This window comes from Coregonus clupeaformis, chromosome 19 (assembly GCF_020615455.1).
Source record: "Coregonus clupeaformis isolate EN_2021a chromosome 19, ASM2061545v1, whole genome shotgun sequence".
NCBI lineage: Eukaryota > Metazoa > Chordata > Actinopteri > Salmoniformes > Salmonidae > Coregonus > Coregonus clupeaformis.
In genome coordinates this window covers 29,880,467-29,907,889 of record NC_059210.1, presented here as the reverse complement: position 1 = coordinate 29,907,889, position 27,423 = coordinate 29,880,467, and the positions used below count along the sequence as shown (strand labels likewise).

At 43.3% G+C, this 27,423-nt stretch overlaps 1 protein-coding gene across 1 annotated transcript; it reads left to right on the top strand.

Annotated features, from left to right (window-relative positions):
- The first annotated feature begins 182 nt into the window (after positions 1 to 182).
- LOC121531878 (membrane-bound transcription factor site-1 protease) lies at positions 183 to 16,751 on the top strand. Its single transcript, XM_045205204.1, has 21 exons — positions 183 to 282; positions 2,642 to 2,902; positions 6,655 to 6,864; positions 7,026 to 7,136; positions 7,251 to 7,477; positions 7,581 to 7,648; positions 7,766 to 7,868; positions 9,528 to 9,679; positions 10,740 to 10,901; positions 11,056 to 11,200; positions 11,307 to 11,495; positions 11,863 to 12,035; positions 12,226 to 12,341; positions 12,537 to 12,693; positions 13,700 to 13,824; positions 13,969 to 14,046; positions 14,306 to 14,446; positions 14,588 to 14,719; positions 14,809 to 14,935; positions 15,145 to 15,275; positions 15,502 to 16,751. The coding sequence occupies exons 1-21, from the start codon at positions 183 to 185 to the stop codon at positions 15,759 to 15,761; spliced, it is 3,168 nt and encodes a 1,055-aa protein (XP_045061139.1). The 3' UTR covers positions 15,762 to 16,751.
- Positions 16,752 to 27,423: the final 10,672 nt, after the last annotated feature.

Below are 27,423 nucleotides of genomic sequence, written 5' to 3'. Positions count from 1 at the left end.
ATTATGTCCCATTAATATGACAATGTGTTCCATTTCTTTTCAGGTATTTGAGGAAAAGATCTGCAGTGGAACTCTCTAGGCTACACAACCACCATCCTCATCTGCCCTCTGTGGACTCTCCTCTGTAAAATGGATCCGATAGTGCCTGGCTGAAGGACGATGCAACACACTGGACTTTAAAGATGGAGAGGAAACGCGAGAAAGAAATGAAAGAAGCTCAGGCCATGTGCAATGAGGGCATCTGTGAGAGCATGGACATGAACTGCTCTGTTGATGATTGCCGTTAACAGCCTATTTTGTCTTGTCTGATGTTTAAACAATTCCCCCTGGCTGCTAGGACGCCTGCTCTGGGCTTGGAGGGATAAAGCTATTTCTGATGGTAGTGAGCCAGAAAAGGACACAGCTTGGACTATGACCCTGGTGCCTATATGGCTCTCCATAGTAGTGGTCCTGCTGCATGTGCAGGTTCTTTCTAGTGGGGACAGAGGGGAGGGGGATGGGGCTGGAAGTCCTCCTCCACCTACTCTCCCAACCTGATGAGACCCACAGTTCCAACTGCTCAAGTCTCACTGTAGAACTGGAGTTTTCCACCAGAAGTAATGAACATGGTAAGCTATGTTACTAGTAGTTTTACAGACTAGTGAACACCAATGGCAGGAAGGCTGCCTCTTGGCTACTCCTCTATGGGAACTTCTCCGTAAAATCATGACTGACATACAAGGTCCATACCTATCCATTTCCTAACATTTCATTATTTGGGTCCAAAAAGCCAAAAGGGATGTTTGGGAGATATTCAGGCCATATTCTCTTTATGGTGATTGCCATTTATGACATGTAAGTCAAGTTATCTTTGTTTTTTAAAGTGTTTTTTCAATGAATTGTCACTCATGTGACCATATACCGATAACACAACCTTCAGGCGTGGCATGGTGACAGTCACTGTCAAGCTGCTCTACTTCTACTCTACCTGGCTGGGGTTCGCCATGGCTTAGCAGGCTTCAGCCAAGGGGTATTCAACTATTAACATACGAGGTCGCGAGCCTTCTGGATTTTTCTGTCTACCTGATAATTAATTGCATCCACTAAATCAATCGACCTAGATTTGGGAACAATGATGAAAAGCAAGTGGAACTGGCTCGAGGTCCGGAGGTGGGTATCTAAACTTAGACACTTACATGCAACTTCTGCTCACTCGAAACGAAGATCGCATTGAAAAAGACGGGTGGTCTGATTGTGTACAGATCTGGCTGACACTTCAGAAGGTGGTCTGGCTTGACCACTTCAGAAGGTGGTCAGGGATGCCTTCGTGTGGATTTCTCCTCAGTCTGACGCAATCAGGCTACTCAACTCATACAGTGGGCGACATCATCAGCACTCCTCCCACAGCATGTGAGAAACTTGTTTGCTGGCCTCATAAATGCTAGCATTCTAGCTAATATTTAGAAAAAACATTTGTTTGACTAGAGTTATAGCTAACCTGTTTGCAATCCCTTTCAGAAGCGTTGCTTGCTTGCTGGCTAGCTGAGAGGTTAGTTGGCTAAAGTTAGTACAGTAGTTAGCTACTATCACTCAGTTGTTGTGGCATTATCCTATTTTGCCTTTTCCACCGTTTGTAGAATGCTCTGGCCTTTGAATATAGCGCCGGAAAAGGGAAATCTGGACACGGTAGACACATTTATATAGGGTGTAGACGCATGAGACGTTTGAATTCCATGATCAGAACTCTACCGTTCAGAATACTAAAGCTGCATGACCGGGTCAGAGTCTGGACACGAGCCAGAGTTGAGTTTTTAGGGCTTTAGCCAAACTGTGTTGGATCCTTCATTGTTAGATGGAGTATTCATTGGCTGTTATCCCAGAGCGCACATACCCCTCCTTCCTCTTAAGGTCCAGGACTCGAGTCAGAGTAGTCTGTCTGGGATACAGTGTCTGTGCAGCCCCTGCTGTCGAAACACCATGGCAGAAGTATAACATGGTATTTATAGTCCCCCTTATTAGTGACCTTTATTCCACAGCCTTATTTTTCAATGAATTCCTACTGACTCAGTGAGGCAGTGCATTGTGAAGCAGGCGGATCATCACTGATAGAGTTTCGGGCTACCGGTCAGATCATGTGAAGGGCCTTGTGCAGAGTCAATAAAGAATTGGCTTGTAGTTTTACTGTCTCTGCCAACACATTCATACTAAATTCTGAAAGTTAAGCTACATCCACTTGCCACGCCAGGGTCTGTGCAATTGTACACCGACGATGGCACAATGTAGCTAACTGGAAAGTTATTCAGTATGATTTGATTCCAGGCCTCCTCTTTGTCATGATTGCTGTTTTTATGGGCTTTTATTTCACTGTTGTGACAGCAGAGGAACTGCTAGTACAATGCAGACTTGCAGGGTATCAGTGCAGACTTGAAGGGTATCACTGTACCAGTTTTCTTCTAGAAACAAGAGAATATTACAGTGACTGTAATGGCAAACCCTTGAGCTTTAAGGACATCTAAAACCAATGGAGTAATGAGTTTTACCTATATCGCTCTCCCCAAATGGCAATGCCACCTATAAATCTGTTGACATTGGAATGTCCCACAGCTGAAGCCACAACTGCCTTGAGATGTTTACATGATTACCCTGTTCTCTCTTTCTCCAGAGTACATAGTGGTGTTTAATGGCTACTTTACAGCCAAGGCACGCAGTCTCTTCATCAGCAGTGCTCTGCGGACCGCCGAGGCCCTGGACTGGCACATCGTGCTCCGGGAGAACCCAGCCAGTGACTTCCCCAGTGACTTTGAAGTGGTGCAGATCCGCCAGGCCTCTCGCAGCAGCCTGCTCACCCTGGAGGACCACCCCTACATCAAGAGGGTCACTCCCCAGCGCAAGGTGTTCCGCACACTCAAGTATACACCTGACTGTGAGTCTCCATCTCCGCTCAGCCCTGCTTTTCTTGTTTTAACTGATCCACATACTTTATGCTTTGTCATATAGACAGTCCCCATATCCCACATACAGTGGCTTATGAGTATTCACCCCCTTGGCATTTTTTCCTATTTTGTTGCCTTACAACCTGGAATTAAAATGGATTTTTGGTTGTATCATTTGATTTACACAACATGCCTACCACTTTGAAGATGACCAAAATATTTTTTATTGTGAAACAAACAAGAAATAAGACTAAAAAACAGAAAACTTGAGCGTGCATAACTATTCACCCCCCCCAAAGTCAATACTTTGTAGAGCCACCTTTTAAAGCAATTACAAATCAAATCAAATCAAATCAAATTTTATTGGTCACATGCGCCGAATACAACAGGTGCAGACATTGCAGTGAAATGCTTACCTACAGCCCTTAACCAACAGTGCATTTATTTTAAACAAAAAAGTAAGAATAAAACAACAACAACAAAAAGTGTTGAGAAAAAAAGAGCAGAAGTAAAATAAAGTGACAGTAAGGAGGCTATATATACAGTAAAATAAAGTGACAGTAGGGAGGCTATATATACAGGGGGTACTGTTGCAGAGTCAATGTCTGGGGGGCACCGGCTAGTTGAGGTAGTTGAGGTAATATGTACATGTGGGTAGAGTTAAAGTGACTATGCATAAATACTTAACAGAGTAGCAGCAGCGTAAAAAGGATGGGGGTGGGGGGCAGTGCAAATAGTCCGGTAGCCATGATTAGCTGTTCAGGAGTCTTATGGCTTGGGGGTAGAAGCTGTTGAGAAGTCTTTTGGACCTAGACTTGGCACTCCGGTACCGCTTGCCGTGCGGTAGCAGAGAGAACAGTCTATGACTAGGGTGGCTGGAGTCTTTGACAATTTTGAGGGCCTTCCTCTGACACCGCCTGGTATAGAGGTCTCTTGGGGTATCTGCAAGTCTCTTGGGGTATCTCTATAAGCTTGGCACATCCAGCCACTGGGATTTTTTTCCCATTCTTCAAGGCAAAACTGCTCCAGCTCCTTCAAGTTGGATGGGGTCTGCTGGTGTACAGCAATCTTTAAGTCATACCACAGATTCTCAATTGAATTGAGGTCTGGGCTTTGACTAGGCCATTCCAAGACATTTAAATGTTTCCCCTTAAACCACTCAAGTGTTGCCTAAGCAGTATGCTTAGGGTCATTCTCCTGCTGGAAGGTGAACCTCCGTCCCAGTCTCAAATCTCTGGAAGACTGAAACAGGTTTCCCTCAAGAATTTCCCTGTATTTAGCGCCATCCATCATAAATTCTGACCAGTTTCCCAGTCCTTGCTGATGAAAAACATCCCCACAGCATGATGCTGCCACCACCATGCTTCACTGTGGGAATGGTGTTCTCGGGGTGATGAGAGGTGTTGGGTTTGCGCCAGACATAGCGTTTTCCTTGATGGCCAAATTTTAGTCTCATCTGACCAGAGTACCTTCTTCCATACATTTGGGGAGTCTCCCACATGCCTTTTGGCGAACACCAAATGTGTTTGCTTATTTTTGTCTTTAAGCACTGGCTTTTTTCTGGCCACTCTTCCGTAAAGCCCAGCTCTGTGGAGTGTACGGCTTAAAGTGGTCCAATGGACAGATACTCCAATCTCCGCTGTGGAGCTTTGCAGCTCCTTCAGGGTTATCTTTGGTCTCTTTGTTGCCTCTCTGATTAATGCCCTCCTTGCCTGGTCTGTGAGTTTTGGTGGGTGGCCCTCTCTTGGTAGGTTTGTTGTGATGCCATATTATTTCCATTTTTTTATAATGGATTTAAATGGTGCTCCGTGGGATGTTCAACGTGTCGGATATTTTTTTATAACCCAACCCTGATCTGTACTTCTCCACAACTTTGTCCCTGACCTGTTTGGAGAGCTCCTTGGTCTTCATGGTGCCGCTTGCTTAGTGGTGTTGCAGACTCTGGGGCCTTTCAGAACAGGTGTATATATACTGAGATCATATGACAGATCATGTGACACTTAGATTGCACACAGGTGGACTTTATTTTTTACATTTTACATTTTAGTCATTTTAGCAGACGCTCTTATCCAGAGCGACTTACAGTTAGTGAGTGCATACATTTTAATTCTAACTAATCATGTGACTTCTGAAGGTAATTGGTTGTACCAGATCAAATTTTTTGAAACAAGTAATTTTTTTCATTTCACTTCACCAATTTGGACTATTTTGTGTATGTCCATTACATGAAATCCAAATAAAAATCCATTTAAATTACAGGTTGTAATGCAGCAAAATAGGAAAAATGCCAATGGGGATGAATACTTTTGCAAGGCGCTATACGTGTGTGTGTGTGTGTGTGTGTCAAGTCATATAGCTGCCCTCTGGTCATGTTTTTCTGTGTTTGATCGACGTTTAGCAGGGATCATATATCATGCAGCACCTACATCCTAACCAGCAGTGGGGCAGCTCCAGGAGAGCACTGTTTGTGCCTGGGGGTTGGTAGAAACTCCTCTCAGGACCTGGGTCAGTATGAATGAGTGCTGTGTCTGGGCACATTGGAGCCCCCTCCATCCCAGAGCCATTTTACATTTACATTTTAGTCATTTAGCAGACGCTTTTATCCAGAGCGACTTACAGTTAGTGAATACATATTATTTTTATACTGGCCCCCCGTGGGAATCGAACCCACAACCCTGGCGTTGCAAACGCCATGCTCTATCAACTGAGCTACATCCCTGCCGGCCATTCCCTCCCCTACCCTGGACGACGCTGGGCCAATTGTGCGCCGCCCATGAGTCTCCCGGTCGCGGCCGGCTGCGACAGAGCCTGGATTCGAACCAGGATCTCTAGTGGCACAGTTAGCACTGCGATGCAGTGCCTTAGACCACTGCACCACTCAGGACCACTGCGCCCTAAATAGTCGTCCTCCTCCCACCACCTAGTCTGCATCTGTATTGCAGGAATCACTCACCACTACAATGACCGTGCTGCACTGCAAACCAACACCAGTACCACTTTAAACATTATTTAATTGAAAGGGGACATTGAAAATGAACTTGATGGAAGGGGAGTGCATTCAAAATCACAGCGCTCTCCTCCGAGTTGATGAACCATTTCATAGTTTCCAAGGATGTTTTATTCCATTGACATTAATAAGGCTAGAATTATCTCCACCGATTGACCTCTTGGATCCATTTAGAGGTGGTAATAATTATGAGTAGGCAGCGGTGGTATCATCATCACTGTTGGAGTGACTAGGAGAATACAGATTGTAATATAATTACACTTCATAGTGGAGACATCAGCAGCTCTGTCAGTGTCGCTGAAGACTAACTGTTACTGCAATAGGGCCATTTCACATGATTAGATCAGTGGTGCTTGTTAACCGCCCACCACCATCTCCTATATATTGTCGCTGATTATTGTAGTGGTGCTGTTTCATTTGGAACCCAATCAAGTTCAACGAGCTCATGTATTCTGCATGATGAACTACATTCAGTAGCTAGTTAACATCCAGATGAAGTCAGAAAGCAGCATTTGTGGTATTCTGTTGCTTCTTGATTTGAAATGAGAACAAAAGAGATTACTTCACTGTACACAGAATAAAGAGATATTTCATATCACATTGGGGAGCTGTCGATTTCTCTCAATATTGTACACACACTAACAATGTATGACTGAATGTTTGTTTTTCACTCCTGGGCTTTTTCAGCGATGATTGTTCTTGATGTTTTCCTCTCTTGTCATCTCTGCCCGTCAGCGCCGGACCCCGGGGCACCCTGCAACAACGACACCCGCTGGACCCAGAAATGGCAGTCGTCCCGGCCACTGTGCCGGACTAGCCTGTCTCTGGCCTCGGGCTTCTGGCACGCCACGGGCCGCCACTCCAGCCGGAGGCTATTGAGAGCCATCCCCCGACACGTGGCCCAGATCCTGCAGGCTGATGTCCTCTGGCAGATGGGACACACTGGTGAGGACAGACATACAGCAGGGGGTACTGTGTGTTTGTTTGGCTAACAAGTTTGTGGTTGTTTACATTAACGTGTCTTGTGTACATACTTCTTGCAGTTGTAGTTTTTGAGTACATTTATTTGCTGGTTGATTCTAACTGTCTGTATTCTCTGTGTGTAGGTTCCGGAGTGAAGGTGGCTGTTTTTGACACAGGACTCATCGAGAAACATCCACATTTTAAAAACGTGAAGGAGAGAACCAACTGGACCAATGAAAAGACACTTGATGATGGTAAGATCATGGGTTACTAAGTGAACCCTCTTCTCTCCTTGTGCTTTAGTGATGTGATCTGATTCTGTGCTGTGGCCATTGACACTAAGTTCGGTCTCTTCCTTCTCTCTCCAGGGCTGGGACATGGTACCTTTGTGGCAGGGGTCATTGCCAGCATGCGAGAGTGCCAGGGCTTTGCCCCAGACTCTGAGCTTCACATCTTCAGAGTTTTCACCAACAATCAGGTCTCATATACCTCTTGGTTCCTGGATGCCTTTAACTATGCCATTCTGAAGAAGATTGATGTCTTAAACCTCAGCATCGGCGGTCCAGACTTCATGGACCACCCATTTGTTGACAAGGTGAATAATAAAGAATCCCAAAAGCATTTAAACTCATTTACTTTTTTTAAGTTTATCCCATTCTGAGTTTCTTTTGATGAAAATGTGTGTTTGTGTGTGCCAGGTTTGGGAGCTGACTGCTAACAGAGTGATCATGGTCTCTGCCATTGGGAACGATGGACCACTATATGGGTGTGTTCTGACACCGAGAGGAGGTGTGGTGGTCAAAAGGGCGTAGCATTGATTGTTACAAGAAACCAAGATAAAAATATATGTAAAATAATAATTACAATTCCATATGTATCCTAGCACCCTGAACAATCCAGCGGATCAGATGGATGTGATTGGTGTCGGTGGGATCGATTTTGAGGACAACATTGCCAGGTTCTCCTCGCGCGGGATGACTACATGGGTGCGTCTCACTCACAGCATAACCCTGAATAACCTCTCAAATGTCTATCTCAGTGTACTCTTACCTTTCCCAGTAAGACTAAACTGAACTCTGTTCCCCCGCCTACCTGTTATCAGTCCCAGACTAGACATCTAACCCTGTGATCTACAGCCCCCGTCTCTCACACTCAGCCATAGGAAAACACTGAGATAGAGGAATTGAATTTGTTCAGACCATGAAGCCTGTTTTTTGTGGGACATATAAATGAGGAATGCAAACAAATCTCAGTTTACTCACTTACTTATATGGCGCTGCCTACTCCTGATGATTATTTTTCTAATCAAATGAGCAAAAAATATTTAGCTTTGTCTGGGATGCTAAACCATTCAAGATAAAGCGTGCCTATCTATATAATGAATATGAACTGGGTGGGTTGAGATTATTAAATATAAAAGCACTAAACCTCTCTAAAAGCTTCACTTATACAAAAGTTTTACTTGAACCTTAAATTACTAATAAAAGCTCATCCATTGTTTAAAAATGGCCTTTTTGCCTTTGTGCAGATTGATATGTCTCATTTTCGATAATTGAAAATGAAACCTTTTTCAAAGTATCTCTCTTTTTCAAACAAGCATTGCAGAGCTGGTTACAATTTCAATTTCATCCCCCTGAAAAGATAGAACAAATATTATGGTTGAACTCAAATGTGCTGGTTGATAAAATACCTGTATTTATGGAAAATATGTTTTAAAAGGGTATTTTGTTTTTAAACGACATTGTAAATTGGAATGGTAGAGTTATGTCTTTCATGGAGTTATCAGAATTGTATGGGAAGGTCTGCTCAATCCAAGATTACAACCAATTGATTACAGCATTACCCAAAAATGGAGGAGGCAGGTGGCAGCGGGAGGAGGTAGGGAACTGGTCTGTCTGCCCAATATAAAGGCTCAACTGGCAGAGGAATAAAGATTGCATATATACCAGTTTCATTTGTAGACCAGGATGTTGACAGCTGTGCCATACAGATTGCAAAATAGTTGGGAAGAGATTTCTGATGTACCGAGTCCATGGTACAGGGTGTATGAGTTGATATATAAAACTACGGAAGATTCAAGACTTTGTGCTTTTCAGCTAAAATTATTGTACAGAATTCTTGCCACCAACAAAATGTGGAATATTTGGTGCATACAATAATCACAGCTCTGCAGATTTTGTTGTGAGGATACAGAATCAATAGATCATTTGTTTTGGTATTGCCCTCAGGTAGCCTGTTTCGGGTCTCAGGTTCAGGAATGGCTGAAAAAGCATAACATTAATCTAAAATTGACCCTAGAAATAGCATTGTTGGGAGATCTGGAGAGACCTGGTCTCTGAACTGTGGGGAGATCTTGGAGGGCGGTTGGGAGCTTGGGCCAGTGGCTGATAGGTCGCTGGTTCGGGTCCCCGTTTTTGACCTTGTGGGAGATCTGTCGACGTGCCCTTGAGCTGACCCTGGTTGCTTCTGTGGGTCGCTCTGGATGGGAGTTTGTTAGATGACTGAATGTAATGTTGAGCGGCTTCACTGCTAGTAGATTGTATGTTTTAATATTTAAAAATAAAAAAACATTGTCTGTTTTTTTCCATGTTCTCCTCTCTCACTCACTCTTTATTCAACACGATTCTCTCTGCCTGCTGTTTTAGGAGCTGCCTGGGGGGTATGGCAGAGTGAAGCCTGACGTTGTGACCTATGGCTCTGGGGTGAGGGGCTCAGGGATGAAGGAGGGCTGCCGCTCTCTCTCAGGAACCAGTGTAGCATCACCTGTAGTGGCAGGCGCTGTGACCCTACTGGTGAGGTGAGTTCTCACAATCAGTACCTTTACGGGTTCATTTATGTTTGTGTGTATGAGTATAGTTTGTGTGTATGAAAAAGTTGCTTGTTCCTTGCCTGGCTGTCTACACCTCCCTCTTCCCCTGGCCCCTCCCTCCCACATGCTCTTAGCTCTCCCCCACAACACACACACTCTCTCACACACATACATATATGTTATTCATGGTCAAACTTTGCTTTGTGAGAAATACGTTGCTGCTTTTTATCTGTGAGCAGAATAACTTTAGAACATAGTGTTACAAGGAGTGGCTGCTGCATTCCCTACCAGAGGCATGACTACTTTTTACTGAAATGCTGAGACATGGCTAATGGTGAACATACTTCTATAGTCTGCCAGCAGTTTACTCTCAATTTATTTGGTTCAATAATTACCATTGCAACATATCTCAATGGGTTGTCATACATCTTGTGTCTGTAAACATTATGCTACTAGCTAGCTACAGCCTAATGTATAGGGCTAGTAGCATTAAAGCACAGTATCAGTATCTGAAGGAGACATCTTACTCAGCAGCATTTCTCTTAAGAGACCATGAACACCTCATTTGCAGTGTTAGTGACATAGTTATCAGCTGATAAATTGCAACAACTGTCTTCAGGTTCAAGATGCAGTTACAATTTAACAGAAATAATGTTTGTCTGTGTGTTGTGGACCATTTGGAATAAATGAAATTGATAGCTATCCTTCACTTCAAAACAACAAGGACACAGACATTTAACAGAATCAATCTACTTTCCCTCCAGGGAAGGAGCTGACACACTTTCACTTTTTCTCTCCACTTCTTATGTTTGTATCTCTTAAGATCCAGACCGATTGACTTCTCACGTCTCTTACAAATGGGTTTATTGCACCTAAATCTCCATCTCTCCGTCTCTGTTTCTAAAATCTCATCCCTCTTTTTCTCATAGCAAGCTGTTGAGTCAGATGGAAGCTCTCATTTGCTTTTTATTTCTCATCTTTATTGATCATTGAAACACAATGCAAAGTTAATGTAATAGTTGTTAATCCAGCTGTGTCCCTCCTACAGCACAGTGTTGAACAGAGAGCTGGTGAACCCAGCCAGTATGAAGCAGGCTCTGATCGCCTCAGCACGGAGGCTCCCTGGAGTCAACATGTTTGAACAGGGCCACGGAAAACTGGACCTCATCAGAGCCTACCAGATCCTCAACAGCTACAAACCCCAGGCCAGGTTCTACACACACTCATCATACACTCTGTTTACATAGTATTCACTTTGTTATATGTTCACTCTTTTTACTTATTGAAAAGGTTCTAGCAATGTCCAGTGGTCCTCTTTCATAACTAACCTGATCTCATGTTGATTTGATCCTGTTTGTCTTTAGTCTCAGTCCCAGCTACATCGACCTGACTGAGTGCCCCTACATGTGGCCCTACTGCTCCCAGCCCATCTACTACGGTGGCATGCCCACCATCGTCAACGCCACCATCCTCAATGGCATGGGTGTGACTGGCAGGATTTTGGACAAAGTACTTTTATATAGAAGGCTTTAGGTCTCATGTTCTGACATGCTGTGTTCTTTTAGTTGGATCATCCTCCCGTTTGGTGACATTCTCCTTTTTTTGTGCTGTCCAGCCCATCTGGCAGCCTTACCTACCACAGAATGGTGACCACATTGATGTGGCAGTCTCCTATTCGCCAGTCCTCTGGCCCTGGGCTGGATACCTGGCAGTCTCCATCTCTGTCGCCAAGAAAGCTGCATCATGGGAGGGGATTGCCCAGGGTCATGTGATGGTGACCGTGTCCTCGCCTGCTGGGAATAATGTGAGTAACAACCAGGATATGTTTAGCATATTTACCGTATCTCACCTTTCACTGTTTTTTTTATGTGATTTCTGTAATCTCACACTGACATCCTCTAATGTAGATTTTTAACCAGAGAGCATCATATTTAGATACTACTGTTAGGGTTAGCGTTATCAAGCTACCTGCTAGCAAAATAGCTTGCTGTATCCTGGGTCAATAATATGCCATTTAACAGACGCTTTTATCCACATTTTTGTGTATGGGTGGTCCCGGGGATCGAACCCACTACCCTGGCGCTACAAGTGCCGTGCTCTACCAGCTGAGCTACAGAGGACCACCATCAATGGTTCAATGTTCTGACCCTCATTGTTGTGTAATTCCTCAGTCTGAGGTGGGTGGGGAGATGACCTCTACGGTTAAACTGCCAGTCAAGGTGAAGATAGTGCCCACTCCTCCTCGTAGTAAGAGGGTTCTGTGGGACCAGTACCACAACCTGCGCTACCCGCCTGGCTACTTCCCTCGAGATAACCTGCGCATGAAGAATGACCCACTGGACTGGTGAGTTCTTTGGGCAACTATTTACCTCAGTATCACTGTTTATTTTTAAGAGATAATATTAGGCTGTTTCAGGTGTACTGGCTATTTGGGGTCATTGCATAAGAGCAAGCCAGACCTTTTTCCCCTTTACAATCATAGCTTTTTTTTGTGATTGGTGTCTTGATATTGGCTTTGTCTGAATCATTTGTAGGAATGGAGATCACATTCACACCAATTTCAGGGACATGTACCAGCATCTGAGGAGTACGGGTTATTTTGTGGAGGTCCTGGGTGCACCCATCACCTGCTTTGATGCTAGTCAATATGGTGAGAATATTTTTGCTCTCTTTGTCAGTTGATTGTGATCTAAAATATTTTAGAGAGGGATATGGGGGAGCAGCACCTGAATGAATGGCTTCTCATGCTGTCATTGCTTACAGCAGTAGTTCCAGTGCCTCTGCATGCATAGCAGAGATTATTGTTTTTCTGTGTCTCGGTCTGACATTTTCTGTATGTGTTTAGGGACATTGATGATGGTGGACAGTGAAGAGGAGTACTTTCCAGAGGAGATAACCAAGCTGCGGCGAGACATTGATAAGGGACTGTCTCTCATTGTCTTCAGTGACTGGTACAACACTTCTGTCATGAGGAAAGTAAAGTTCTACGATGAAAACACCAGGTAGGTATTATAACCCCACTTTGTAGCTTCTCTGAATCTCTCTCATAAACTAAAGTCCTCATTCAAACATCAAAGGACAGACAGGGCATCAAGCCTCAGCATAACCTGTGTCAATAGGGGACGGCTGTAGCCTTGAGGTTAGAGGAGTGGGCCAGCCGGTTCGAATCTCAGTGTTGATGGGGTGTAAATTCTGGCGTAAGTAAGCCGGCAATCTCAGGTGTCACCTACTTGCGAGGGACTAATCCCCTTAAACTGCTCATTGGGTGCTGCACTGCGATTGCCCTCTGCTCCAGCCTGTTTGTGTGTATATCAAAGGGGTTGGGTAATGAAAAAGCAGAAGACAAATGTCAGTTTTGTATGGACTAATAAAAGTACATCTTATACTTACCGTAAAACTTACATTAATGGGCGTTCATTTGCTTCAATCACTGAACACAACAGGCGCTTAGAGACAGGCTTCTACAGTATTTGAGCCAGGTGTCCATTTCCTTAATGCACTAAGTTTTTGCTTAGTAAAATGTTGAAAAGACTACCACACTGTTTATTGTGATTAGTATGACCAGTATAAACATTATAATAAGCAATCCATCGCAGATCTGACTTGCAAAGACTAGGCTGCCTTATCATATACCCCCGATTTCGCGCTTCAGAGCTATGTCTATGGTAACCTCATAAACAATTAATTTAGACCCAGCGTTTATTTGAAACAGGCGTTTATTTGCTGAAATGTGTGCCGATGCCCGGCATATTAGCATAGACATGACATCAGTCAAAACAAGATATGGTATCAATAACAAGATACGAGCTGAAATGAGCCACCTACGATTCCCCACAAGGCAGCTTGTTGTCATTGTTGCTAGCTATCAGACCATCCAGAATCATAGCAACACACTGCCCCATCGACGTGTGCTCATCGTTTTCGTGACGTTGTCAGCTAGCCCATCTATGTTGTACAGGTGGCCTTTCATTTGTATCCCCTCTCATGGGTTGAATATGTTCTCCTCAGGCAATGGTGGATGCCAGACACAGGGGGCGCCAACGTACCAGCTCTAAATGATCTGATCTCTGTATGGGGGATGGCCTTCAGTGATGGGCTCTATGAGGGAGACTTCACCATGGCAGACCACGACAGTAAGAACACACACGCGCTCACACACCCTCATTCACTCGCTGTGTCACTCATTTGTGTGTAAATCTAGAAAATGAATCAAGGTGAGATGGATTAATACATGTTATATTATTTAGTGTAATGTTTAAACTCGTCTGTCTCCTCAGTGTACTATGCATCAGGCTGCAGTATTGCAAAGTTTCCAGAAGATGGGATTGTGATTGCCAAGACCCTAAAGGATCAAGGTGCAAACACCCACTTCCACAATACACCTGACAGCGGTTACCGTGGAGATGTTCCCGTGGCTGTATATTCTCGTGTCTCTCTCCTTTCTCTCATCTCTCTCACATATTCACTCCCCCCCTCACATATTCAATCCCCCCTCACATATTCAATCCCCCCCCCTCTCACATATTCAATCCCCCCTCTTTCTTTCTTTCTTTCTTTCTTTCTTTCTTTCTTTCTTTCTTTCTTTCTTTCTTTCTTTCTTTCTTATTTCCTCAGGGCTGGAGGTCTTGAAGCAGGAGACTGTGGTTGTGGATGGTGTTCCCATACTGGGAATGTACCAAACACCGTCTGAAGGGGGAGGTCGGATAGCCCTTTACGGAGACTCAAACTGTATAGATGACAGTCACAGGCAGAAAGGTAGAGACCCCGCCTGCATTTTCAGACCTCTAAAACCATATTATCTGAGAAACTGTCAGTTATTGAAATTTGTATGATTTGAACTTATCTGAAATTATCAGTTGGTGTGGTTTTGACCATTGTGTTGTGTTCCCCCCATAGACTGTTTCTGGCTACTGGATGCTCTCCTGCAGTACACCTCCTACAGCATGACACCTTCTAGCCTTACCCACTCCAAGAGCAGGGTGGCTCCTCCCACTGGCACCAACCACCCCCTGCCAGAGAGACTGGAGGGTAAGACAAACACTAAGCCCTCAAACATATCCAGCTCAGCACTTGTGTTTCAGCTTTACATACTTAGTTGCTATCCCTCTCCTCCACAGGTAATCATCTATATCGGTACTCAAAGGTATTGGAGGCTCACCTGGGAGACCCAAAGTCACGCCCACTCCCTGCCTGCCCTCACCTGTCATGGTCCAAGCCACAGCCACTTAACGAAACGGCACCCAGGTGTGTGCCAAGTCTCTAAGCCATGTAACAATGTCCCTACCCCCTGAAGTGTTATTCCTTTGGTTAATTTCCATCTCCTGGCTTTCCTTTCATTTTCTATCAAACATATGGGGAGATTATGTTGAATACACTCTCCTTAACTGTTAATCTCCTCCATATTGATAAGTACAGTGTCGTAACGCGCATCCATGGCTTTATTTGTTACACAGTAACCTATGGAAGCACCAGAAGCTGCTATCTATTGACATGGACAAAGTGGTGCTGCCCAACATCAGAAACTACAAACCTCAGGTCCGGCCTCTGTCTCCTGGGGAGAGTGGAGCCTGGGACATCCCTGGAGGTGAGAATACATACCGAGTAGCATTATCACCTACTCAATCGCTCAACAGCACATGTTTCAGATGTACTGTATTCTGAGTCCGTTTGTAAAATGCACACAAACTGTTTAAATATCTAAGAGATCTGTTTTTCTGTCTATTCATTGTCCATTTTGATAATGCTACTATGTGCTGCTTTCTGCCTCCAGAGTTACTAAGTGACCCCTGACACCCATGTCCTCTCCCCAGGTATAATGCCAGGCCGCTACAACCAGGAAGTGGGCCAGACCATCCCCATGTTTGCCTTCCTGGGAGCCATGGTTGTGCTGTCCTTCTTTGTGGTGCAGCTCACCAAATCCAAAAGCAAGCCCAAACGACGGAAACCCAGAGTCAAACGTGCAACTTACCCTTCAGCATCAACAACTGGCACCAACAGGCAAGAACCCCACAGTGTGAGGCTGCCTTCCCATCCACCACAGACTATTGGGCCACAGTACACAAGGCCCTGAACTCTGGAAGACTATGCTCCCCTGAGATGTTGAGACTGTATGTGTGCTTCTGCCTTTGAGTTGGGGCTGTTGGATGAAAAAGATTAATGGGCAGTTTGTTTGTCTGACTTTGAAATATGCAGCCTACAAACCCAGTCAATTACGTTTTCCACAGGATCTTGCCTCCACTCTTCAAAGGAGCTTTTCATTCCACTGACCAAACAGAGTTTGATTGAAATGTCTGTCCGCTATTCGCATTTATTGAATCTGCATCGTCCCCCGATTGGCCTCTCATCTTCCCTGTGTTCTTTTAAAGTCAGATTAGGTTAACTGGATTGAATTGATGTATTGGGATCCTTATTTAGGACTTGCTTTCTCTTTTTGTTCAGGCGATTATGGGGTTGCTTAATTGGTTGTCTTGTTTGTTTTTATATTTTGTATAATGAGCTCTGGTGAGGCATTCTGTTAATAACCATCATGATTTAACTGTCAAAGGAGTAGCATTGGCAAACTTCAAATTAATTATAAAGCGTAAGCCTTGGGTCCCTTGTTTATTGTTGTAATGTTCTAATATCGAAGATGACCCACGCATCTGTCATCTATATACTGACCCCATCCCAAATGGGAATGATAGGCAGCATCTGAATTGATGAAATGATATGGTGTCTATCTTTCCCATTCATTTGGCATTGAGCCATGTAACTGGGTGCCTGGATGGATCTACACAACAGATGGCTATGGACGTGGACCAATCTTCGTAATAAACGACTTGAGGCCTGAAAGTGTCTGACAAACTTTTAAGTGGGCTATCAACATATTTGTGGCAACTGAAGATTCATTTCATATGCCGTTGTTAATGAAACTGTTCTTCAGCTAAAACAAGATGAATGGCCTTGTCATGATCTGTCAGCATGAGTGAGTGGTTTACAAACCCTCTCGGTAAAATAGCTGTCTTCCAAAGTGGCTACATTCTTGATCAATGATCAAATAAAATATTTTACCTTAAAGTAAGTCATGGTCAAACAGTTTTCTAAGGACAACTCTCGCATTCCTCATGTACGTTGGTGTTTGAAACTCTGTCCCACACAGTGTCATTGTTATATATGAAAAGAGTGAATGCACCTGTTGGGATTTTCTACAGAGCTGCATTTTGATAAAAGTGGTTCACATATCAGAATAGCTGTATATAAATGATCTCGGTAGTGTAATGCCATACCAGCAAAACCAGAGATGCTAATACTTCCCATCCCAGTATAGCCTGCCTCAAATTCCATCAGAGCTGTCTGAGGATCAGTCTCCTTGTTGCCCATTCAGTCGCCCCTTTGGTTGTGAAGTAGACTAATTCCATTAAAGGTGATGGGGGCCGGGCGGTCCTGCTAAAGCCCCAGCTTGATCCACTTTTAATGGGGGAGAATAGCCTGTGAAAATGTCACTGGTCCCTCTCGGATGACAGCCCACAATGGATGCTAATTACCTGGAGAACATGGGAACTGACCCTGTGACCAGTTATCTGTGGTTAAATGGATTTTAAAAAATCTTGTCCTAAGCGAGGTCACATGCCCTCTTTTCCCTTGGAAGGTTCCCAGCAGCCAGGAAAAGTAGCCAACGATTTCCCCTGCTGACATCCCCAAATATGACAGTAAGCAAACTCATACCTACAGGCTTCACCACAACAGACCTGAGGGATATACTACAATTTAAGCTAGATCTACTCTGGGTTTTCTAAAGCTAGCCAGCTTCAGTTAGCTTCACATTCCAGCTCAGGCTTCATCTGTACTATGACGGTGGATATTGCTTGTCCGCCTGCCTCTAACTCTAGCAGGCTTGTAACTGCGTGTGCATGTCACACGTGGCTAGTCGAACACCGAACTCTTCATTGAGACAATGCTGAAACATCAATCCAGGGGCATGTCAGTGCCACATTTTCATTTGTGCCAAAATCAAAATGAAAGAAAAGTTATCTTGCAAATTCAGCAGGCTATGGTGTAAAAAAGGCTATTAGAAGTGCTGCAGTTTAAGCTTGCTTGAGTTAGCGGCAGCTGCATGATCAATATCCTCCTTCGTAGTATGGATGACGCTTGAACTGGAACGTGAAGCTAACTGAAGCTTGCTAAATTTATAAAAGCCTGAGTAGATCTAGCTTCAATCGTAGTATACCCCTCTGAATGGCAGGGACCTTGGCCCCAGTGATGTACTGGGTCATCCACACTGCACCACCCTCTGTACCGTGTTGCGGTCATGGCCGGTGCAGTTGCCATACCAAGCGGTGATGCAGCCAGTCAAGATGCTCTCAATGGTGCAGCTGTAGAACTTTGAGGATCAGAGGGCCCATGCCAAATCTTTTCAGCCTCCTGAGGGGGAAGAGACACTGTCGTGCCCTATTCACAACTGTGTGGACCATGTTAATGAAGTCCTTATAATGATATACCCACTTATAAATGCCTCAATGTTACGTCAATGTTTTTAAACGACCCAAATATATACTGTAAAGCCTCAAAACATGGATACAATTATACATTTGATATCATGGGTGGTCAGTGCTTGCATCCATAGCTCGGTCTATGAATTTGAGAGTGGTTACATTTCTCTAGCCCCAAGGACGCTTTTATTGTTTCAGTTAAGGATTCTAGTTAAGTAATTAATATTGGGCACTAACAGTTTGTACATGTGTTAATTCATGAAGGCAAAGATTATCTATCATATTGACATGATAGTCGAGTGACCGCTCTAACAATGGAAATACAGTGGGGAGAACAAGTATTTGATACACTGCCGATTTTACAGGTTTTCCTACTTACAAAGCATGTAGAGGTCTGTAATTTTTATCATAGGTATACTTCAACTGTGAGAGACGGAATCTAAAACAAAAATCCAGAAAATCACATTGTATGATTTAAGTAATTAATTTGCATTTTATTGCATGATATAAGTATTTGATCACCTACCAACCAGTAAGAATTCCGGCTCTCACAGACCTGTTAGTTTTTCTTCAAGAAGCCCTCCTGTTCTCCACACATTACCTGTATTAACTGCACCTGTTTGAACTCGTTACCTGTATAAAAGACACCTGTCCACACACTCAATCAAACAGACTCCAACCTCTCCACAATGGCCAAGACCAGAGAGCTGTGTAAGGACATCAGGGATAAAATTGTAGACCTGCACAAGGCTGGGATGGGCTACAGGACAATAGGCAAGCAGCTTGGTGAGAAGGCAACAACTGTTAGCGCAACTATTAGAAAATGGAAGACGTTCAAGATGACGGTCAATCACCCTCTGTCTGGGGCTCCATGCAAGATCTCACCTCGTGGGGCATCAATGATCATGAGGAAGGTGAGGGATCAGCCCAGAACTACACAGCAGGACCTGGTCAATGACCTGAAGAGAGCTGGGACCACAGTCTCAAAGAAAACCATTAGTAACACACTACGCCGTCATGGATTAAAATCCTGCAGCGCACGCAAGGTCCCCCTGCTCAAGCCAGCGCATGTCCAGGCCCGTCTGAAGTTTGCCAATGACCATCTGGATGATCCAGAGGAGGAATGGGAGAAGGTCATGTGGTCTGATGAGACAAAAATATAGCTTTTTGGTCTAAACTCCACTCGCCGTGTTTGGAGGAAGAAGAAGGATGAGTACAACCCCAAGAACACCATCCCAACTGTGAAGCATGGAGGTGGAAACATCATTCTTTGGGGATGCTTTTCTGCAAAGGGGACAGGACGACTGCACCGTATTGAGGGGAGGATGGATGGGGCCATGTATCGCGAGATCTTGGCCAACAACCTCCTTCCCTCAGTAAGAGCATTGAAGATGGGTCGTGGCTGGGTCTTCCAGCATGACAACGACCCGAAACACACAGCCAGGGCAACTAAGGAGTGGCTCCGTAAGAAGCATCTCAAGGTCCTGGAGTGGCCTAGCCAGTCTCCAGACCTGAACCCAATAGAACATCTTTGGAGGGAGCTGAAAGTCCGTATTGCCCAGCGACAGCCCCGAAACCTGAAGGATCTGGAGAATGTCTGTATGGAGGAGTGGGCCAAAATCCCTGCTGCAGTGTGTGCAAACCTGGTCAAGACCTACAGGAAATGTATGATCTCTGTAATTGCAAACAAAGGTTTCTGTACCAAATATTAAGTTCTGCTTTTCTGATGTATCAAATACTTATGTCATGCAATAAAATGCAAATTAATTACTTAAAAATCATACAATGTGATTTTCTGTATTTTTGTTTTAGATTCCGTATCTCACAGTTGAAGTGTACATATGATAAAAATGACAGACCTCTACATGCTTTGTAAGTAGGAAAACCTGCAAAATCGGCAGTGTATCAAATACTTGTTCTCCCCACTGTACATGTCCTCAAAGATGGAAGGCAGGCGGGAGAGGGCAGATACAGGTGTGAACAACAGACACAACTCTGATATAAAGTTGTTTTTCTTCAAATTTGCCAAAATGCCACGTGCGCCCACTTATATCAATGCATTCGTAACAACCTAACTATTACGACACTTCTATTAGCTCAAATAAGCCTTACATAACAAATGATACATTTCATTTTTTGTTGACCAAATTAAACTCTCATTGACCTTTGACCCGGTCCGTGTACATTTTCTTATTTTGATTTGAGTCAAAACGGAGAGTGGAAAAATTGAAAACGGCTGGGTTACTGGCTACAGTCATGCTAGCTGGTAGTGAAGCTGCCTGGCCAGAGCTACCTGCTGCAGAAAGGTCAGATTTCTCCATTACTTTCTGTAGCTAATTTACAGTAGCTAGATCTTCTGCCGGCTGATGGTGTTTATTGACTGAGTAATAATGAACAGCAGTTACTGTAAATGGTTACCTATCTGGCACTTTGCATAGCTAACTTAGCTATTGCTTACACACACAACAATATCCAATTAAGATATAGTCAGTGCTGATGTGTAGTGTATGCGTGTGTGATTCTGAATGTTCCTGCAGGAGAAAAGCACAGTATGGCATCTCAGCTGATCATCATGAACTTCATGTAGTTACATTAGCCAATACAGTAAGTTAAAATATGCCTTTTTATTGTTATGGGTATACTTCACAAACATCCTTTCCTGCTCACTGAAAGGCAGACATAGGCTATACTTCTCTGAATGTATACAGGTGTAGGATCTTAATTTGATCACCCTGTTGTTGCTGGAGGAAATGCAAACTTGTAGTGTATTCTAGGTTTAAAAAGGCTTCTAAAGTTTGTAATTTCCACTTCAAAATGTCAGACTTGACGAGGTGTTATGGTGTGGGAGTGCTTTTCTGTGAGATATACAGTGGGGAGAACAAGTATTTGATACACTGCTGATTTTGCAGGTTTTCCTACTTACAAAGCATGTAGAGGTCTGTCATTTTTATCATAGGTACACTTCAACTGTGAGAGACGGAATCTAAAACAAAAATCCAGAAAATCACATTGTATGATTTTTAAGTAATTAATTTGCATTTTATTGCATGACATAAGTATTTGATACATCAGAAAAGCAGAACTTAATATTTGGTACAGAAACCTTTGTTTGCAATTACAGAGATCATACGTTTCCTGTAGGTCTTGACCAGGTTTGCACACACTGCAGCAGGGATTTTGGCCCACTCCTCCATACAGACCTACTCCAGATCCTTCAGGTTTCGGGGCTGTTGCTGGGCAATACGGACTTTCAGCTCCCTCCAAAGATTTTCATTGGGTTCAGGTCTGGAGACTGGCTAGGCCACTCCAGGACCTTGAGATGCTTCTTACGGAGCCACTCCTTAGTTGCCCTGGCTGTGTGTTTCGGGTCGTTGTCATGCTGGAAGACCCAACTACGACCCATCTTCAATGCTCTTACTGAGGGAAGGAGGTTGTTCGCCAAGATCTCGCGATACATGGCCCCATCCATCCTCCCCTCAATACGGTGCAGTCGTCCTGTCCCCTTTGCAGAAAAGCATCCCCAAAGAATGATGTTTCCACCTCCATGCTTCATGGTTGGGATGGTGTTCTTGGGGTTGTACTCATCCTTCTTCTTCCTCCAAACACGGCGAGTGGAGTTTAGACCAAAAAGCTCTATTTTTGTCTCATCAGACCACATGACCTTCTCCCATTCCTCCTCTGGATCATCCAGATGGTCATTGGCAAACTTCAGACGGGCCTGGACATGCGCTGGCTTGAGCAGGGGGGACCTTGCGTGCGCTGCAGGACTTTAATCCATGACGGCATAGTGTGTTACTAATGGTTTTCTTTGAAACTGTGGTCCCAGCTCTCTTCAGGTCATTGACCAGGTCCTGCCGTGTAGTTCTGGGCTGATCCCTCACCTTCCTCATGATCATTGATGCCCCACAAGGTGAGATCTTGCATGGAGCCCCGACCGAGGGTGATTGACCGTCATCTTGAACGTCTTCCATTTTCTAATAATTGCACCAACAGTTGTTGCCTTCTCACCAAGCTGCTTGCCTATCGTCCTGTAGCCCATCCCAACCTTGTGCAGGTCTACAATTTTATCCCTGATGTCCTTACACAGCTCTCTGGTCTTGGCCATTGTGAAGAGGTTGGAGTCTGTTTGATTGAGTGTGTGGACAGGTGTCTTTTATAAAGGTAACGAGTTCAAACAGGTGCAGTTAATACAGGTAATGAGTGGAGAACAGGAGGGCTTCTTAAAGAAAAACTAACAGGTCTGTGAGAGCCGGAATTCTTACTGGTTGGTAGGTGATTTTCTGGATTTTTGTTTTAGATTCCGTCTCTCACAGTTGAAGTGTACCTATGATAAAAATGACAGACCTCTACATGCTTTGTAAGTAGGAAAACCTGCAAATTCGGCAGTGTATCAAATACTTGTTCTCCCCACTGTGTGTGTGTATATACATACATACATACATACATACATACATACATACATACATACATACATACATACATACATACATACACACACACACACACACACACACACACACTAACAGTCAAAAGTTTGGACACACCTACTCATTCAAGGGTTTTTCTTTATTTTTACTATTTTTTACATTGTCGAATAATAGTGAAGACATCAAAACTATGAAATTACACATATGGAATCATGTAGTAACCAAAAGTGTTATACAGTGGCTTGCAAAAGTATTCACCCCAATTGGCATTTTTCCTATTTTGTTGCCTTACAACCTGGAATTAAAATGGATTTTTTTGGGCGTTTGTATCATTTGATTTACACAACATGCCTACCACTTTCAAGATGCTAAATAAAAAAAATTGTCAAACAAACAAGAAATAAGACCAAAAAAATGAAAACTTGAGTGTGCATAACTATTCACCCCCCCAAAGTCAATACTTTGTAGAGCCACCTTTTCAAGTCTCTTAGGCTATGTCTCTATAAGCTTGGCACATCTAGCCACTGGGATTTTTGCCCATTCTTCAAGGCGAAACTGCTCCAGCTCCTTCAAGTTGGATGGGTTCTGCTGGTGTACAGCAATCTTTAAGTCATACCACAGATTCTCAATTGGATTGAGGTCTGGGCTTTGACTAGACCATTCCAATACATTTAAATGTTTCCCCTTAAACCACTCGAGTGTTGTTTTAGCAGTATGCTTAGTGTCAATGTCCTGCTGGAAGGTGAACCTCCGTCCCAGTCTCAAATCTCTGGAAGACAAACAGGTTTCCCTCAAGAATGTCCCTGTATTTAGCGCCATCCACCATTCCTTCAATTCTGACCAGTTTCCCAGTCCCTGCTGATGGAAAGACATCCCCACAGCATGATGCTGCCACCACCATACTTCACTGTGGGGATGGAGCTCTCGGGGTAATGAGAGGTGTTGGGTTTGCGCCAGACATAGCGTTTTCCTTGATGGCCAAAAAGCTCAATTTTAGTCTCATCTGACCAGAGTACCTTCTTCCATATGTTTGGGGAGTCTCCCACATGCCTTTTGGCGAACATCAAACGTGTTTGCTTATTTTTTTCTTTAAGCAATGGCTTTTTTCTGGCCACTCTTCCGTAAAGCACAGCTCTGTGGAGTGTACGGCTTAAAGTGGTCCTATGGACAGATACTCCAATCTCCGATGTGGAGCTTTGCAGCTCCTTAAGGGTTATCTTTGGTCTCTGTTGCCTCTCTGATTAATGCCCACCTTGCCTGGTCCGTGAGTTTTGGTGGGTGGCCCTCTCTTGGCAGGTTTGTTGTGGTGCCATATTCTTTCCATTTTTTAATAATGGATTTAAATGGTGCTTCGTGGGATGTTCAAAGTGTCAGATATTTTTTTTTTTAACCCAACCCTGATCTGTACTTCTCCACAACTTTGTCCCTGACCTGTTTGGAGAGCTCCTTGGTCTTCATGGTGCTGCTTGCTTGGTGGTGCCCCTTGCTTAGTAGTGTTGCAGACTCTGGGGCCTTTCAGAACAGGTGTATATATACTGAGATCATGTGACAGATCATGTGACACCTAAATAAAAGTCCACCTGTGTGCAATCTAACTCATTATGTGACTTCTGAAGGTAATTGGTTCCACCAGATCTTATTTAGGGGCTTCCTAGCAAAGGGGGTGAATACATATGGACGCACCACTTTTCCGTTATTTATTTTTTTGAATTTTTTGAAAGTTATTTCATTTCACTTCACCAATTTGGACTATTTTGTGTATGTCCATTACATGAAATCCAAATAAAAATCCATTTAAATTACAGGTTGTAATGCAACAAAATAGGAAAAACGCCAAGTGGGATGAATACTTTTGCAAGGCACTGTAACTCTGGGTCTTCCATTCCTGTGGCGGTCCTCATGAGAGCCAGTTTTATCATAGTGCTTGATGGTTTTTGTGACTGCACTTAAAGAAACTTTCAAAGTTCTTGACATTTTCCGTATTGACTGACCTTCATGTCTTAAATTAATGATGGACTGTCATTTTTCTTTGCTTATTTGAGCTATTCTTGCCATAATATGGACTTGGTCTTTTACCAAATAGGGCTATCTTCTGTATACCTACCTTGTCACAACACAACTGATTGGCTCAAACGCATTAAGAAGGAAAGAAATTCCACAAATTAACTTTTATGAAGGCAGACCTGTTAATTGAAATGCATTCCAGGTGACTACCTCATGAAGCTGGTTGAGAGAATGCCAAGCGTGTGCAAAGCTGTCATCAAGGCAAAGGGTGGCTACTTTGAAGAATCTCAAATATAAAATATGTTTATTTGTTAAACAGTTTTTTGGTTACTACATGACTCCATATGTGTTATTTCATAGTTTTGATGTCTTCACTATTATTTTACAATGTAGAAAATAGTAAAAATAATGAAAAAACCCTGATGCTGTACCCTACTGTGCTGAGACAATATGACTCTAGAACAGTTTTACACTATTTTAAATGGAATGCTCAACAGTGATTATCCCTCTCAATTCAATGGGGCTTTATTGGTATGGGAAATATAATGTATGTTAACATTGCCAAAGTAAGTGGAATAAATAAGCTCAAATTAACAGTTAACTCTCCCTCTATCTATTTCTCTCTGTCTTGACAATCCTCACAGTTCACTCACAGAATGTATGTAGGCTGATTGATGGCACCTGCAGGCCTGTTTGAGTGACAATTGGACAGAACATATCAGAATTCTTGGACCTCCGCTGAAACCCTCTTCTCCTTCCCCGTCCTTCAAGGAAAGTCCCTTATTTACACTTCCTGTTAGTCATGATGCTCTCAAGATGAGTCTCAATTTCTCGCATGTCGTGTGGTATTACCTATAGATGACCCTTAGACACTTTCAAATTGGTTGTCCACATCAGACTAATTACTTGTTACCTGTGTGTTTAAATATTGCATCCTTCTCACAGAATTTGAATGATTCCTCAACTGCCCCATGCTTTCTCTCCAGGATTCATTGGGGGAAGTTGTTTTGCTGTTGGCACCAATGCCATGCTGTCAGGTTGCCAAATCAACTACTTTATCCCCCTCATACTAAACTTTCTCATTCTTGTTCAACTGCCCTTTGATTAAATCGGTTTAATTCAATGTTTAAATTAGCTTCAAGTGTGTTTTTTTTACTGAAAGTTGACAGATGGCACTTGTATGGAGGGATGTAGGCGTGGGGAGAGAGAGTGGATAGATGGTGTCGATGGGTTTGGTTGAAGAAACTCCCTGTCCCTCTACCTCCCCTCCTTCTCTTGATAAGTAATACAAGTGAATGTAATTGCTGCATTTTACCTGTGATCCAAAATCAAATAATTTTAGATTTTTAAAATTTACAAGCTAAGACTAAATGAGATTTCATGATATTACTGTCTTTACACATCTATTTACTATGGAACAAATGCAGTCACCATCCACTTCAGCTAGCATTTACTGTTTTTAAGCCTGTTTTAACATTTTAAGGTAAAGCACTTTGGATTAAGTGTCAAAAATGTGACACAGGCTGTATTATTATTATGCTTATGTATGTACAATAAGGTATCCAGTATTCTTAAATATTCTTACATGTATTTATCTACTACTTGACAAATGCAGTCACCATCCATTTCAGCTAGCATTTCCAGTTTTTAGGCCTGTTTTTAAAAATGTAAGGTAAAGCACTTTGGATGAAGTGTCAAGTAATGTGACACAGGTTGTATTATTATGCCTATATATGTGCAATAGTATCCAATATTCTTAAATCTGACATGGGCTAAAGTCTCAAATATGGCTGAATTGTAGTGTATTTACACAATAACCCTTGTGTTGTAAAAACATTAATCCACTAGATGGCAGTAATGTGCTACCACCTTCAAAGAGGTCTAATGTGAGAGTTTTTCTATTCACCCTTCAAGTACTGAGAAAATGTCCAAATTAATGAAATTCCCAGAATTTGCATTGCGAACATTGCTTTGATGGATACTAGATATGAATGGTTGTGATCCAGACACGTGACATGCAAAGTTCAAGTGTCATACAAAGTGGTTAATGTTGAGCCCCCAACTCCTGTCTGTCACTCACTTCATTAAATATCTTAAACATATACAGTTGAAGGTGTGGTCTGTACCTTGTGAATATTTCCTTTTGATTGCACAAATATTCCCATTTGTTCTCTCTGCTATAAAATAAAGATGTTTTTCAGAATTACTGCCACAGACATATGTTGAATACTCAGGCACTGGCTCATTGTAAGAGAGGGAAGGGGTCAGCGAATTTACATTTTACATTTTAGTCATTTAGCAGACGCTCTTATCCAGAGCGACTTACAGTTAGTGAGTGCATACATTTTTCATACTGGCCCCCTGTGGGAAACGAACCCACAAGCAAGCGCCATGCTCTACTAACTGAGCTACAGGGGACTAAGAGGCAAAGGCCTGAGGCTACAGCCCACTAACAAATGACCAGCCAGGTCACCACACACACCTGCAGTACACTCCTCTCCCCACCCCCACTTACTTACACACATACATTCAAGGAAGATCTAAGTATGTATTCACTAAGGGGCCAATTCCCACTTAGGAAATGTACGCTTTTCCTACGCACGCCTTTCTTACACACTTCTCAGTAGTTGGTATTCAGACTTACCTTATGCAGGTGCGTAACAGGCTTTGCAAGTGTGGTTCCCTTGCGCACGCTGAATACATTTAATTCAACTGCTGAAAATCCTCCCAATTGATGGCCAACAGATTTTCTCATGGAGTTTTCATTCAATAGGGCTTTCAGCACAGGAGGTTGGTGGCACCTTAACTGGGGAGGACGGGCTCATAGTAATGG